The following is a 17026-nucleotide window of genomic DNA, read 5'->3' on the forward strand; positions in this document are numbered from 1 at the left end:
CAAAATATTTTTTGTGTTAATTTCATAACCATGTTTCTAATTAATTATTTTGTTTCTATTTCAATGATTATCATCATTTACTTTTAAAGTTCCTCATTCTTTGCTTTTATAATTTTTATTCAGCTCTTGATACTCTGAACCACAAGTGAATAATTTTTTTCCAAATGCTTCTCTTCTTTTACCATGCATATTTGAGGCAATTTATGCCACTTGGTTTTATGCCAGTTAGGTGATTTATAGAATTATTAGACTTTAAACTTTTACTTCTTACGATGCTGAATACATGTAATTTTGTCTTTTGTCATTTAATATTCCAGAGACAAGCCTGAGAGCAATCTAGTTTTGTTCATTTATTGTTAATCTGTTTGTTTCTTGTTCATATTCTTATAGGATTTGTTAATTTTAAAATAAAAATTGTGCAGTCATCCCTTTCTTCTCACCAAGATAACCACTATTAATAATATTAATATTCTAGTATATTTCCTTTGAGGATTTTTTCTATACATGTATTTCTCTGAATATATATATTATGTATATAAAATTATTTTACATACTGGGATGATACTATGCACATAAAATTCTCTCTCATCGGCAGTAAATATTCTTCAAAAACATGATTTTAATGGTTATATAATATTCCATTATAGATATATCCTGTAATTTAATGTCATAATAATTTGGTATTTTCTAATTTCCTTTGATTATGAATGATGCTGTAAGATATACCATTTTACATAAATCATCATAAAGATTTTTATCATCTACATAGGTGAATCACATATTTTACCCCTTTCTAATGTGATTATTAAGCTTTGCTCCCTTTAAATGTATTTCATGGTGTTGTAAAACATTATTAGACTGAGATTCAGAGGGTTTTGGTCCAACTCTCAGTTTTTCTATTATTAATGGTCTTATTTCTGATCTAAAAAGTAGGAATCAATATTATCTACTTCAGCACTGGGATTATTGAATGGAACATGTGCAAGTATTTAATGGATGTTGACTGCATCTGAATCTCACTGAGATCACTTGTCAGTCTATCCTTCAAGACTGTGATAATCATTAAACAGGAACTACTCGAGGCATTCACACTGGATTCCTGCATGTCTAACACAGAGATATCTCTATCTCTTCCTGCTCTTATTTTGCCTTTCCCGAGAGCATTTACCTGAGGCTGCCCTAGATCCTAGAGTTTGACCTTCTAACTCTCAGCGGGAGAGTCAGGTAGCTTATGGCCTCATCCTCTTCAGTCCTTGGATCTCATCTCCAAGAGAAGCAGACCTCAGCAGAGATCCCAAGGGTGAGAGGTGGGTGGAGGCTGGCATTGAAACAATTTCCTATTGTCACTTTCAGATTCCCAGTGCATATCTTGGCAGTTCCAGTATTTCTTGCCCTGTGTAGTTAAAAACTCCATTTTATGAAAATCTCTGTGCTCTGTCGTACACAGATTATTCCGACTTTCTCTTCTTTTCCTTACTTACACAGGGCAAATTCACCACAGCAAGTGATGTGTGGGCCTTCGGGGTGACTCTGTGGGAGACTTTCACCTTTTGCCAGGAACAGCCCTATTCCCAGCTGTCAGATGAACAGGTCATTGAGAATACTGGAGAGTTTTTCCGAGACCAAGGGAGGCAGGTGAGAGCTGCTGGGGGTGGAGAGATGTGGCCTTGGGTGCCCCCGAAGGTGAGAGAAAGAAAAGTTCTGATTTAACAGGATAGGCCTGAGCTGGAAGATGGGCCACCTGGATGATAGGCAGTGGTCACTAATTATCCAGGTGATGTGAAAGATCAAGGTCCTCCCTAGGCATACACACACTCTACTCTATCCATGGGCCAACCCACTGATCACTGGGGAGCATGAGGGAGTCTCATCAGCTTCTCCATAGCTCGAAGATGGTGGTGGTGGTGGTTTAGTCACTAAGTTGTGTCCTACTCTGTGCGACCCTATGGACTGTAGCCTGTTAGGCTCCTCTGTCCATGGGATTCTCCAGGCAAGACTACTGGGTGGGTTGCCATTTACTTCTCCTGGGAACCTTCTTGACCCAGGGATTGAACCTGGGTCTCCTGCATTGCAGGTTGATTCTTTACCAACTGAGCCACCAGGGAAGCCCAAGTCAAAGATATCAGGAAATAAATCCTGTCTCTCATATTTGATCTGATTCCTGGCCTAGACTGTACAGTTTGTGGTTGAGGAACATAAGAATAAAAACATAAGCTAAAAGTGAATAAGCGAGTTATTAGCATTTGTTAAAAATTTGGTTTGGACTATTTATAAATATTTCCCAACTTACACGCCCAGAGACCATCAAGTGCATCCTGGCTTTGCTGTTCCTGGAAGGCATCTCTGGGCCCAGATGTTGTGGCCTCTTGGGACTCAGGAAAAGATAAGCTTCTAAGCTGATAGGGGCCCCAAATAAGATATTCCAAGATTCCTTCGGATAACTCAGTGTCTAAAGTTCCTGTGAAATGTGGGATTGAAAGCTTGCTGGTGGCTGGAGTGCTGAGCCCCCAGAGTGACTTGGAGTGTGGCATCTCACACAGGAAAATGATAACAGTTGAGGAGAGGGAAAAGGCTCTTGAAGAAAATTAAAAGTAGATCCTCTGTACTTAAACAGATTAAAGCAAACAAAAGATGAGGGAATGACTAGAGATTGTGGAATAAGCAGGTTAAAAATAGGAAGGGGGTGTCCTAGAGTTTTATTGTGATGCTCTGTAGATATTTCGGTAGAAGGGGATCTAAATTATCTATTTTGGTTATGAGGTAATTGCCTTCCTATCTTAGCAAAAGATGGTTTACTGCTGGGTGTGTGAGATAAGGAGTGCACCAAACAAAAATTATTTTTTCTGGACTAGGAGCACATCATGGCCACCTGGGTGACCTATTAGATGTCTCATGACCAATTAAAGGTGGTGCGTTCAATTAGAAAGTATAAGTTTATTCATCATAACAATGATTCTAATTTGTTTACATCCTGGAATTATAGGCAAAGGGAAGAATATTATAAACCTTTCAGTTTCCCTGATTTTTATTATTCAGTGACTGAAATCTCACATGCAAAAAACAATTTGTATGAGGCACAATTGAACCACCAAAACATTAAGCCAAGACAGGCATGCTTCCCCTTCCCACACTTTAGGTCCACTGTCTGCTTTGCATTATATGTATTTTTGATATTAGGTAGCTTTTTACTTAGCACTAAAAAGTTGCATATTAATTAATCAAATGTTATGCTATTCATTTCCAAAGAAAATGTTATTTTATCACTTAATGGAAGTTTTAAATTCTAAGAATCTCTGGGATTTAATTTTTCTTATTTATTTTTAACTGCTTATTAAAAGGGTCCATCATGTTCACTTTTACTAAATGATGCTAGAGTCAAATATATTTTGACCAACTACTAAATGGTTGAATAATAAAATTAAATATTTGAGTGAAGCCAAGACCAAAGCCTGATATCACCATCATATGTTGAATAAGCTTCTCACCTATAAGTTTAAAATATTGATTAAAGTTTATTTAATTCAACATATGAACAAACTAAGCATAATTCACTAAATTTGTATTTTATAACACTTTACAAATTTTAATAACTTTAAATTTTATTGTTAAAATTTCAGTATTCAAATTTTGAAAGTTTGAAATTAGAATGTAAGCACAATAGTTGTGCATCACTATCAGCTGGATGGATTTTATGGACTCTACACATGTGATCTAATTTGTATTCAAACAACATTGTTAATGGCACCAACTTGTTGAACATAGCAGTTAAAGTGCAGGAGAAAACTTTTCAGTAACACAAATTCTAGAAAGAATCTTATCCTTAGGGCTCATAGCTTAGACAAATCTTAAATCTTTCATAGTCAATTAAAAATGCTTGGAAGTATATAATAAAAATTCCAGTAATTTAAAAATGTATTTGACATTTTTTGTTTTCAATTTGTTTTTACAAATTGTAAAGAATTCTCAGAAAGCACTTTTCTTGAAATCCCATGGTCAAAATGAAATAAATAATTAAAAATTAAATACAGTTTTAAAAGCTTATTTTGTTTGATGTTATGAAAAGTAAAATACTATCAACATAATGAGAATTATTATGAAATATAACTTTATTTGCCAAGTTTATACAACTTTGAAAAGGGCAAATAATTTATTTATCATTTCATTTTATTGATATCTGTTGGCTCAAAACAGATATATTTTTTTCTAAAATTATTTAGAGAACACCCTGCTGCTGCTGCTAAATCACTTCAGTCGTGTCCGACTCTGTGCGACCCCATAGATGGCAGGCCACCAGGCTCCCCCGTCCCTGGGCTTCTCCAGGCAAGAACACTGGAGTGGTTAGAGAACACCCTAGATAAGGCCTAACAGTTTTAAGTTTCACAAGTAATGTATGAGAGTGTCTATTATCCTGTATCCTTTATAATAGTAGTATTATTTCTTTTAAATACTTGCTATTTTGTAGCCATAGTCATTTCTGACATACTGAGTTAAAGTTTGTCAGATCTTATTATATATTCAAATAGAAACCAGAGGTATTTGTCTTTTTACTTTCTGATTAAGAATTGATGATGGAAAACTCCTTGGCATTGGTCTTAGCATTGATTTTCTGGATTTGACAAGAGCAAAGGCAGTAAAGCAAAAATAAACATGTGGGACTACATCAAACTAAAAATCTTTATAAAAAAGGAAAACATCAAAATTAAAAGGCAAACTACCAAATTGGAGAAAAATTTGTAAATCATATATCTGATGTGGGTTAATATCCAAAATGCATAAAGAACTCATGCAACTCAAGACCAAAAATCCCCCAAACCATCCAATTTTAAATGAGCAGGTCTGACTAAACATTTTCCCAAAGAAGACAGACAAACAGATGGCCAACAGGTACATGAAAAGGTGCTCAACACTGCTAGTTATTGGGTTTCCCAGGTGGCACTTGTGGTGAAGAACCTGCCTGCCAATGCAGGAGACATAAGAAGAGATGCAGGTCCAATCCCTGACTCAGGGAGGTCTCCTGGAGGAGGGCATGCAACCCACTCCAGTATTCTTACCTGGAGAATCCCATGGACAGAGGAAGGAGCCTGAATCAAAGCCATCATGAGATATAACTCAACCTTTGGGAAGCCTCAGGCACTGTTGATGGGAATGTAAATTGACGCAGTCACCATAGAAAACAGTATGGCGGTCCTTCAAATAATTAAAGATGGAACTACCATCTGATCCTACCATGCATGATACAAGCTGGTCTAAGTGTGGGAGAAGGCAATATTGAAATGGTTAATTACGAACCAGCAGCAGATGTTGGACCTGTGATTCAAAGAGCTTGAGACATTTAGGTTTGCTTCAGGAATATGTCAGTATTCAAGGTTTTAAAAAACATAGGTCAGGAAATGACAGCAACACATTGCAGGTAAGCAGAAGATGACCTGGAGTCAATCTTGCTGGGTGGACACAGTAACTTGCTTTGAGAGTAGAGCCAAATACAGCTCTAGGTTGGAATTCAGGGCAGGGCTGTAGAGGGGTTAAATGTGCAAATGTTGGTGAATAATGTAAAGAAGAAATCTAGTCTTCCCACCTGGGGCCAGTACAGGAGAAGGAGAGCACAGAGAAAGCTATGGTTAAGAGCTACATGGATACATCCTGTGTCTCAGTGGCTAAGATTCCATTCTTAGCCAAGGAGCTAAGGCAACTAACATACCTTCCGCCCTTGCCATAATTGGCTCAACCAAGATAAAGCTCACTGTGGATAGGCCATAACTGGAGGATTAGGTGTTCTAATCACTTTCTAGTCGAAGACGTCTTCTTGCTTGTTTCATCTTTTGCATGATGGTAAGCAGCTTAGCATGCACGCATGCACAGGGACCACAGGATGGCCCATCAGGAAGTTCTGCTCTGCAGACCTGGAAAAGACAAAGAGAACGGACAGGGGATTGATATGACGTAAAATTCTCGTGAAGAAGGAGAGACACCACACCCATTTCAGTTATCAAGTCCAAGAAATTGGGGAGTGGGCAAATCATACCGTGAGGCAGTGACCCTTTCTCCACCCTCTTCTAATATTCTCCTCTTTTGTTCATTTTTTGTTTCCAAAGACTTACCTCCCTCAGCCTGCCATTTGCCCTGATTCTGTGTATAAGCTGATGCTTAGCTGCTGGAGAAGAGACACCAAGCACCGGCCCTCATTCCAGGAAATCCACCTTCTGCTTCTTCAGCAGGCGGACGAGTGATGCTGTCAGAGCCCGCCAGCAGGGCCTCCTCACAAGCCCCACCACTCACCCTCGCTTAAGCCACTCCATCTGGACACTGAATGGACCTGGGAGACAGAGGCTTGTTTGTCTTTCTCTCTTTCTGTCCCTCGTCTCCCTCACTCCACTCCCCCACTCTCTACCCCTGACACATGTATACTTTTTTTTACATTAAAGAACTAAAAAAGGAAAAAAAAAAAAGCCTAGGACAGATAAAATCTAGTAAAGAATGTTACTTGATATACTTAAAGTATTGGATAACAAAGGCTAGATAATTTAGATAATTTATAAAGGGTAAATATGCTCGTGTTTATGAATGTGCAGATTCTACAATATATTTTCCATGTCACCTTTTAAAAAGTGATTTCAGAAAGAAAAGCGTGAAGAATACTAATGTCTTAGGAAACATGAGACTCGGTGTAGGGAAAACACTTGGTAAGTGTGGAGAATCTGATGAAATGGTATTCAATAACTAGTCACCGATGGTTTGATTTCCTAATTTGGCCCGTAGACTTATCCTCAACTCTGCATTTTCCTCTCCTGGCAAAATAGATGTTACATGCTTGGGAAAAACTCAGTTTACTGGAATGGTTGTTTTGTTCATTCCTGGTCAGGGATGAGGGTTGAGATCTATATGCACAGGAAATACAGAGTATGTACATAGGAAAGAATATTTACTTCAAGGCCCTATGAACAGGGATTGTTATTTGCAAAAAAAAAAAAATGTGCCTCATGCATGGAAGTATTCTTAAATAGAAAATGGACACAGGAAAAGAGGTCAGTGGAGGACAGATAACAGGTGTGATGTTCATTTCTGCAGAGGGTCCTTCTTTTACCTTGTTCAGACATTTGCAGGTATGTGTTTTAGTGAGAGCCTGATTTTGGGTCAGTACAAACTGTTGTTTCTATATCTTGATCCTAGGCCCTTTGGTTCATCTCCTCCAAAACTTCCAAAGCTCTTTTAATGGATGAATACTCTATGGAACCTGTGGGCTGGGGATTAAATTTCTCAGGCATAAATCTGAAGGTCATGTACAATAGGGAATAGATATGTTCTGAGTGTTTCCAAAGGGTTGACTGAGGATCGGTGAAAGGAAATTACAGGGAGATTGATTTTAACTCCCTATTAGGGAAAAGATAGCCAGAGGCAGACTATACAAGGATGAATGGGCTGCCTTGAAAGGTGGGGAGTCCTTTGTCACTGAAGAGGTTGAGATACAGGCTGAAGACTAGGCAAGAAAGAGGTAGGGTTTCAGACATAATAAGTGGTTGTGGGAGATGATGTTTTATGTCCTTTTAACCCTAGGAGTTCTTGAGAGGAGCAGGTTGAGTGTGGAAGAGTCATCTGCTGCTACTGCTTGGGATTCACACTCTTGCCTTGGAGATGGTATGACCAGCAGAAAAAGAAAGCTTGAGGCTCTGGCTTCAGAATCCATGGATACTGATAACACTGTTAAATAAAAGTCCCCTCAGAACAGATTCTGAGCTTTCACACTCCGCAGATCCTCAGATTCAGTAGGAAACAGGAATAAGGAATGAGATGGTCTTGAAGTCTCTTCCAGTTCTGATATGTTCAGACCTCATTGGATAATTGAATCTACAATTGCTGCAGACTCAGTTGCCCAGTCGTCTCCTGCTCTTGAAAATTTTGGTCAGCAAAAGAGATCATGTGAAGAAGTCACGATAATAGTAGTAATAGGAACGCCTGTCACTGGCTCAGTGCTTTAAAGTTTATCATATGTTTCTATATACTTTATCTCATTTGATATCTGCAGGGCCAGACATGTTCTCATGTTCCTTTATACTTGGGACCTGCCATACACTCTCTTCTCAAGATCAGTAATAACTTCGTGTATTATTCATAGTTCCCCAGAGAAACAGAACATATATATATATATATCATTTATTATAACGAATTGGGGAATTGGGTTACGTAATTATGGAGACTGAGGAGTTCCACAAAGCTGGTGGTGATGTACTTCTGAGAACCAGAAGGTCAAAGGTTTAAGTCCCAGTTGAGAGCAGAAGACTGATGTATGAGCTCAAGTAGTCAGGCAGAAAGGGTAAATACCCCCTTACTTTTTCCCTTCTATTTAGGCCTTCATTGGAGTGGATAATGCCCACCCATGCTGGAGAGGGCAGTCTGCTTACTCAGCTCACCAATGAAAATGTTAATCTCATCTGGAAACACCCTTATAGAAAAACACCCAGAAATAACGTTTAATCTGGGTGCCACATGTCTCAGTCAAGTTGATGCTTTAAAGTTAATCTTTCCATTTCGGTAGAATCAAAGGGACTTGAAATCAGGGCCTGCAACTTGTTCTTGATCCATGAGCATCTGGCAGGGCTACATTCAGACCAGGCCATGACTTCCCATGTGGCAAGAGGAAATCGGTAATGTAATTTCTCCTACCTTTGTCTAGTATCTTTCCACTTACTTCTTTTTACAATTCTTCCTAAGCCACTGCATTGCATGATACCATAAAAAAAATCATGTTTAAAATTAACTTAGTATGTCTAGATTTTCCTGGCCTTGAGTCATAGAGGTGATCTGTTTCAAGCAACTGGCAAATATGTATTGTCATGTACAGTTTATCTTTTTCTGAGATGAGGAAGGTTCCATCTTCTGGGACTGACTTTTGTATTACAGACACAGTTTTAAATTCTCCCATAGTCATACATGATGAGTTAAGCAGCACAAATCTAAGAGAGCCATTTAGGGTAAATGATCAAGGCTTAGTATCTAGAATTTAAAAGCAGGTGGACTTTTAAAGAAGAATGAAGAACTTTTAAAGAATAGAAGAATGAAGCCAGGAATTACATAGAAAAGGAGGTAGGAAAAGGGACGAGAAACCGTGGGGCCTTGTTACCTTTCTAGGAAGTCATCCTCTTCATGACATATGTGAAATGTTTTATGTCCAGATTGTGGTTTGGGGTAGTAGATTTAAGTTCATACTTTCACTAGTGAATGTGGTGATAGCTAGGTCCAAATCTTGATGAGCTGTCCAGACACATATGTGCTAAGAAAAGATCTGGAGTCTAAAGAGGCACCCAAGGGGAAACGCGATTTTAATGCTATGGAAAGACCACTTGCAAGTGTAGAAGACTGTCTAACAAAGGGCACTGTATGAACGTAGAGCAATGAACGTGCATGTGACTGGACGGGGAGGCAGGTGGGGTTTAGAAAGAAGGCTGCATAATAAGGGTGATAGAGAGAAGGATGGGGGAGGAAGGGCAGCAAGACGGACACAGGTGGTGCTGCTGAGAATCCGTTCTGCAGCGTGAAAGCCAGTCTCTGAAGAGAACAGAAAAAGTCAGTGTCTTGAAGATCAAAGGTAAATGTGTATGGAGAGAGAGGAAATCCTGGATGATAGAGATTATTAAAAGTAGTCATTAAAAAATGAAAAGTGAGGTGCAGAGTATGACATGGAAGGGAGCTTTTCAGAGTTTTAAGAAAAGATAAACCCATCAAGAATATAAAAACACATAAGCAACCCCCAGGGAACGACCTTTTCATCTCATGGGATGTAGGAGAGGGAGGCAGTTTGAACATGGGTGTTCTAGACCACCTCCAGTGCCAGGGATTCATGGTGGTGAGAAGAGATCAACTCTGTTTGAGCTGGACTTGGCTTTCCAAGTACTGCTTTGGAAATAAAGACCAAGAGAGGAGCCGGGGAATTCATGTTAGTTCACGAGGCTCTGTCTTCCCCTCTTTATTTCTGTCACTGAAATCCATTTTAGATAATGCTTATCATTGTTGTGCCCAGAGAGGCCACAGGGAGACACCGGGACAACAGGCTTTGGTTAAACTAGATGAGATCTTGTTTGATATCTGCACAAAGAGGTATGTGCCATGTTGGAACCATGTATTTTTCTAGTCCCATCCAGGCGTCTCACAAGAAAGCCACGATATGGGGCTAAGCTGTTTGTTTCAAGCAAAGGAGAACAGAAGAAAGAGATCAAGATGTTCCAAGGAAATAGTGTAAAACAGAATAGCATCTGTTTTGTCCAAAGCTACAAAAATAAATGGAGAAAATTACAATTAAGGCTTAGATTACTCCCAATAGAGAGCTATTAAGAGAGCTTTGATCCTAAACTGAGTTTGTAGACCTGGAATTTGCCATCTTGCTCTTTTCAGTAAGACCTCTGATATCTGGCAGTGTTTACAATAGATTTCTGGAAGATGTAGTTCCAAATCTAGGCTGAACTTCCTTCTGAATTAAAATTTAACATTTTTATAGAAACAGATGAATGTCTTTTCCATTTGGTAAATGTCTTAGAATGCTGAATTGAAATAGAGACCGGAATGGTTAAAGGTTTTCAGATTTCTGGTATTTTGAGTCCTCTGCTGCAGTTAACTGCATTACTTGGTAGCAAACATATGGAGGGTAATTGTTTACTAGATGTATCTTTTTTTCCCCAACTGTTATATTGAAATACTTTAAGACTAACAAGAAGTTGCAAAAATAGTTCAGAGTGGCCTTTACCTAATACCAGGATTTCCCATTGATAACATCTTATGTAATCATAGTCCAGTTTCAAAACCAGAAAATTGACATTGGTATAATACTATAAACTACAGACTTTACTCAGATTTCACTGGTTCTTCACATTTATACATTTCATTTCTGGATACTTTTAACCCTTGCTGATTTGTAACCTGGTCTTGCTTGGCTGCATCAGGAAAGACATTATTGGGATACAATTCTGTCAAATCCTAAAGAGGATATAACAAATTAATCTGTTCCCTTATCAATAAGTAATATCCTGCCTAGACTGTATCCATATTTTCTGACTAGTTTGGCTGTTCAGCATCTGAAACAATCAAAAACAGAAAAATCAGATAACACAAAGGACAGTAAGACCCATAGCTCACTAGCTAGGTATAGAAGGAAATTATCGATGGTTTCTGCAGTTCCTTCGAGTAGGACTCATATGGTAGCAAGGGGAGGACTTTAGAATAAATCAGTATTTTGATTAAGAACTCGGTGGCACTTCATTCTTGGCACCAGAAAGAGCTTTTGGAAGGAATCGAGTACAATGGTGGAGGCTCTTCTTGTGCAGTAAAACACTATTCTCAGAATATTAGAGAAGTTTCAATATTAGAGAAGTTTCATTTACCTAAATGTCTATTCTTAAATGGAGTAACAACCACACTGGAGTAAATTAAGTACAAATACAGCAGCAACCTGACCCAGAGGCGCAGGAAGATAGGGGTGTTGGAGCTTTCGTTTTGTGGATTACAGTTTTGAGTTTTGTAATGGCATTTTTAGCTGCCCTGTTTCAGGGTCACGAGGTTATACCTGAGTTCACCTCTGCATACTCCATGTCCTATAAAGTTCCTAGCACACAGCGAGCACACTGTGAATATTTGCTGATTTTTTTTTTTTTGGAACGAATAAAAGGTAGAAGCAGAAACTTGTCAACTGGCACAACTAGGGTGAATTTAGGTAGAATTGCTTTGCTGTAAGTTAGAGGGTTTATTTTCAAATGAGGAAAGAGGAAAATGTGCCTAAACTTGCACATCCTCCATTTCTATGTTTACCAATGTTGAGATTGATCTATGTAAATGTCTTATTCTTTGAGGTATTTAGACAGAAATGCAAGGTTCTTCTCTGCATGGTACCCTATCAAGAGCAGGGAGAGACTCCGGCCCCAAACCCAGCTCTTTTGGAAAAAGAGTTTTAGTTTCTCCTGCAAACACCTTGTCAACAAATTCTCTGGCCTCTGAAGGTGAAAGATGGTAGTCCCAGGCTAGCTCATGCTTACCCATGGTCACAATTGCATGTAAAGGAAGAATTTGCCAAGAGACTTGAGGGAAAGCACAAAGGGATAAGGTCATCACTTTTGATGAAAAACTGTTTCTTGAAAAGAGGCTTGGAGAGAAGTGAAAGTTGATCAGATTACTACAAATGCACCAAGGGTTTGTAATCTAGCCTATTCATTTTACGTCCTTTACTATTCATGATATCCTAGTCTTCCACCCCATTGTCTGGTAACTTTTTCTGAGGACCGAGTTTCTAAAGCAGTGTGGTGCACTCTTCCTATGAGGAGGAAACACCTGGGCTTTATTCTTCAAGCTTTGGAGGTTGATGTGTCTTGTCAAGGGGTAAAAATAGCAAATTGATTTTATTTCTGCTTAAAACTATCATAGTCATTCCAAAATAGAATGCATAAAAATTCTCTGTATTAGAAAAAGAAATGAGATACCAACTGTATATTGTCTTTATTTATTCTCTGTAAGTCTGTCAGGTGATAAATTGTAAATAACAGTGATTAAAGAAATATGCTACTGATGGATCCTTTTTTTTCTGTGAAAATCGCACTGGTTCTGGGCTTCATTACTATTACTCCTTATACCCTACACCCTTTTTGGAGAAGTGACGGGGCATGAGGACAGAGCCGAGGGATGTATGTGGTGTGGATGCCTTATTTGTTGAAGGAAATCCAACAGAGGGTTATTTACATAGGCTTCTGATATATTAATTGACTGTTTATTGAAAGAAAAGCATCTTGGCCCCTGGCATATGCAAACCTAGTAGAGACTGGTGTATGTTGTTAGATTAGTCCAGTTCTAGAGAACCTAGTCCAGAATTGGGTATCCTTTGCTGTTGTGGCTACAAAGTTGTCTTGTTTAATACACAGAAATCCCTTCTAAATCCAAATATGCTCTGTCTCAAGACTGCCCACACATACAACGAGCTACAGAAAACTATGATTAACCAGCACGCAGACTCAGTCTTCATAACAGAGAGTGGATAGAGCCACCCAAAACAACGTATATCTTATCTGGTCCCTGAAGAATACATCTATATTTTTAAAATTCTGAGTAATAGTAATAGTAATTAATAATAGTAATTATTTTTTCCAGTGATGGCCACAATATATAAGGGAAAGGATATAACCCCTCAGAGAATAACCAGAGGACTCGTGAAAACATACTCTGACCACCCAGAGTTTCTGGTTTGGTTTCACAATTAAAGGCCAGGAGTTCAAGTATATATGTAATGGCAATAAGGTTGGAGGTGGAGAAGATAAAAAATAAACAGGAATAGCAGAGATGCTCAAAGAGGTACAATTCTATACTCAACATCTATTCCCAAAGTTTAAAGGTAGATATAAGTGATACATTTGGATCCACAGGTGATAAGCCATAGATATATATTATGTGGGTCAGACAGTAAAGAATCTACCTGCAATGCAGGAGACCCAGGTTCAGTTCCTGGGTCAGGAAGATCACTTGGAGAAAAGCAGGGAATGGCTACCCACTCCAGTATTCTTGCCTGGAGAATCCAATGGACAGAGGAGCCTGGCAAGCTACAGTCCATGGGGTCACAAAGATTGGACACAACTGAGCAATTAACACTTTCATTTTCATATATTATGCGTATATCTGAATATATAATTTATTACTAAAGACAGAGATTTTATCTGCTCTTTAATATTTTATCTAACAACTTAAAAGGCCCTGCATTTTTTAAACAGCTGATTATAAAACTAGTAAAATCAGTACTAGAAAACTGATTTGTCTCCATTTATAATTTTATATTCATTTTGTATTTGAAAAAGAAATGCACACACATAATATCTTCTGGTCCTTGAGTCCTAAAGAACAATAATTTATTATGTATAAGCAGCATATGACCTTTTACTATCTAATGATATTGGATGCCACTATCAAAGTAGTTCTCGGCCATATTGGATGTACAGTGATTTGAAGAAAAGACAGATGAAAGATATCTACAAGAAAAGGTCCCACTGGCAGCTGTTTTGTTTTTTTTTTGCCCCTGTTGCAAACCATAGGCAAGTTAGTTCTAGATAGGACTGTAAGGACCCAGGACAAAACTCTATTATGGAGGCTAAAGATATCTTTATTTATTTTTGTCTAGTTAAGGACAATTTCAGGCATGATACAAGAAACTGGAGATCAGTTTCAGAGTTTAGTGTAGAAGCAAATTTATTATATGAAGAAATGAATAAACAGCCAAAGGTAGTGTCTGCATTTACTATGCAGATTTTGGGGCCAAGGTTTATTAGGGATAAATGGGATTTCTGGGTAGCATGTTTTCTTCTGGTGTCTCTAGGAAAACAGCCTATGAACAATATAAACTCAAGATGACTAGCTTGAGGTGATAAAAGTCACACTTATTCACCTATAAGCAAAACCATAAGGACTTCTCTGGTGGTCCAATGGCTAAGACTCTGCGCTCCCAATGAAGGTGGCCTGGATTTGACCCTTTGTCAGGGAACTAGATGCCCCAACTAAGACCCAGTGCCGGCAAATACATTTTTAAGAAAAGATTTATTAAAAAATTATGACTTATTGAGCAGCATCTGGCATGCGATGAAATAGCTTTAAAATACAAAATTAAGTATCTGTCATCAACAGAGTCCTATTCTCCTGGTCTCTCTGGCACATCTAGCAGTTCAGCCTATCTTTCAGAGGCTGCAGAACCTTGAAAGCAGACACTTCATTTGGAGAAGACCAAATCACTTGGCCTGGATGGACATCATGACGGAAGGAGAGACTGCTCGTCTTGCTCTGAAGTCTTCAGGCCTTCACTTAACTCACAGTCAGTCCTATACTGGTCATCCTAAGACTGTGATGAAACTAAATCCTGAGTCTGGGCCCTCCCTTATTGGTAGGAATGAGTTTTTCATAGGATAGCCATACAACTCTATGTCCCCTCCCTTATTTCTCACAAGTCATTTCTGAACTCTATGGGCTTTCATGCTAAGTTGCCTCAGTCGTGTCTGACTCTTTGCAACCCCATAGTCTGTAGCCCACCAGGCTCCTCTGTCCATGGGATTATCAAGGCAAGAATACTGGAGTGGGTTGCCATGCCCTCCTCCAGGGAACTCTGAGCTCTGGACACTCTAAAAGGAGGCTTTGGGTCTAGATTCTAAAGATTGGTGTGTACTGTCAGGCCCTATAAAATCGCTGCTGTCTTGATCTCTGTACATCTCTGCCGTACCTGGCCCTGCCTCATCCTTACTATATGCACATGATGGCCTCCTTCCCCTGAGCTGAAAGTTTAATTGGTATGATTAACCCAACCCTAGCTAATAATTATTCTAAGACTGAGGGCCAGAATGATTTCAACATGTTTGATCACCAATAAGAAACAGTGGCCCTTGCACAGGTTGCTAACCCAAAGAACTGTGGGAAGATGTTTTAGCAGTCTCCGTGGCAATTAAGGAGTCCTTTTGATGTCAAATCCCCCGTTACAGATAGCCTTCTCCTCCAATGTGTAATGAATACTGCTGCCTTGTCCTGCCTCCTATTGACCATACACAGTGGGGCCTCACTCCAGGACAGTTGCCTGTTACATGCGAGATGTAATAAATCATTGATGTCTCTTTTGCTGCCTCTGGATTCTTTCTTTGGTCTATCAATTGGGCAGCTACAAGGGTTGCAAGACTGTAGGTGTGCAGCCCAACACTGGAGTTAATTTTACTCCAGAACTTTCAGAAAATATTGTTAAATCATGGTTTCTTTATAATAGTTGTAAGTGGGTTATGGGTAGAAGCTGAGTGCCACTCAAAAAAAAAAAAAAGAATATTGATAATATAGGAATTAAATCTTTAATAATCACATTTATTCTTTCAATCTAATTTTATTGGTATAAGATTTATCTAATAGTTGTGTCAGAGAAGGCAATGGCAAGCCACTCCAGTACACTCCACTCAGGATGGAGCAGCCTGGTAGGCTGCAGTCCGTGGGGTTGCTATGGGTTGGACACGACTTCACTTTCACTTTTCTCTTTCATGCATTGGAGAAGGAAATGGCAACCCACTCCAGTGTTCTTGCCTGGAGAATCCCAGGGACAGGAGAGCCTAGTGGGCTGCCGTCTAAGGGGTCACACAGAGTCTGACACGACTGAAGTGACTTAGCAGCAATACTTTTGTGTGGATCACAATAAACTGTGGAAAATTCTGAAAGAGATGAGAATACCAGACCACCTGACCTGCCTCTTGAGAAACCTATACGCAGGTCAGGAAGCAACAGTTAGAACTGGACATGGAACAACAGACTGGTTCCAAATAGGAAAAGGAGTACATCAAGGCTGTATATTGTCACCCTGCTTATTTAACTTATATGCAGAGTACATCATGAGGAACACTGGGCTGGAAGAAGTACAAGCTGGAATCAAGATTGCTGGGAGAAATATCAATAACCTCAGATATGCAGATAACACCACCCTTATGGCAGAAAGTGAAGAGGAACTCCAAAGCCTTTTGATAAAAGTGAAAGAGGAGAGTGAAAAAGTTGGCTTAAAGCTCAACATCCGGAAAATTAAGATCATGGCATCTGGTCCCATCACTTCATGGGAAATAGATGGATAAACAGTGGAAACAGTGTCAGACTTTATTTTTCTGGGCTCCAAAATCACTGCAGATGCTGATTGCAGCCATGAAATTAAAAGACGCTTACTCCTTGGAAGGAAAGTTATGATCAACCTAGACAGCATATTAAAAAGCAGAGACATTACTTGCCAACAAAGGTCCGTCTAGTCAAGGCAATGGTTTTTCCTGTGGTCATGTATGGATGTGAGAGTTGGACTGTGAAGAAAGCTGATTGCAGAAGAATCGATGCTTTTGAACTGTGGTGTTGGAGAAGACTCTTGAGAGTCCCTTGGACTGCAAGGAGATCCAACCAGTCCATTCTAAAGGAGATCAGTCCTGGGTGTTCATTGGAAGGACTGATGCTAAAGCTGAAACTCCAATACTTTGGCCACCTCATGCGACGAGTTGACTCACTGGAAAAGACTGACGCTGGG

The 17026-nt window shown here is 39.2% G+C and overlaps 1 protein-coding gene across 8 annotated transcripts in view; it reads left to right on the forward strand.

Annotated features, from left to right (window-relative positions):
• Positions 1–12541, forward strand: part of DDR2 (discoidin domain receptor tyrosine kinase 2) — a 176968-nt gene extending 164427 nt beyond the window's left edge. For all 8 annotated transcript variants that reach the window (XM_055404153.2, XM_055404149.2, XM_055404150.2 and 5 more), the window contains 2 exons: positions 1486–1635; positions 6093–12541. In XM_055404153.2, coding sequence (XP_055260128.1) covers positions 1486–1635; positions 6093–6227 — 285 coding nt within the window. In that variant the 3' untranslated portion in view covers positions 6228–12541. The remainder of the gene's footprint in view (positions 1–1485; positions 1636–6092) is intronic.
• Positions 12542–17026: the final 4485 nt, after the last annotated feature.

This window comes from Moschus berezovskii, chromosome 4 (genome assembly GCF_049115385.1).
Source record: "Moschus berezovskii isolate FMDL1 chromosome 4, NW_MosBer_1.0, whole genome shotgun sequence".
NCBI lineage: Eukaryota > Metazoa > Chordata > Mammalia > Artiodactyla > Moschidae > Moschus > Moschus berezovskii.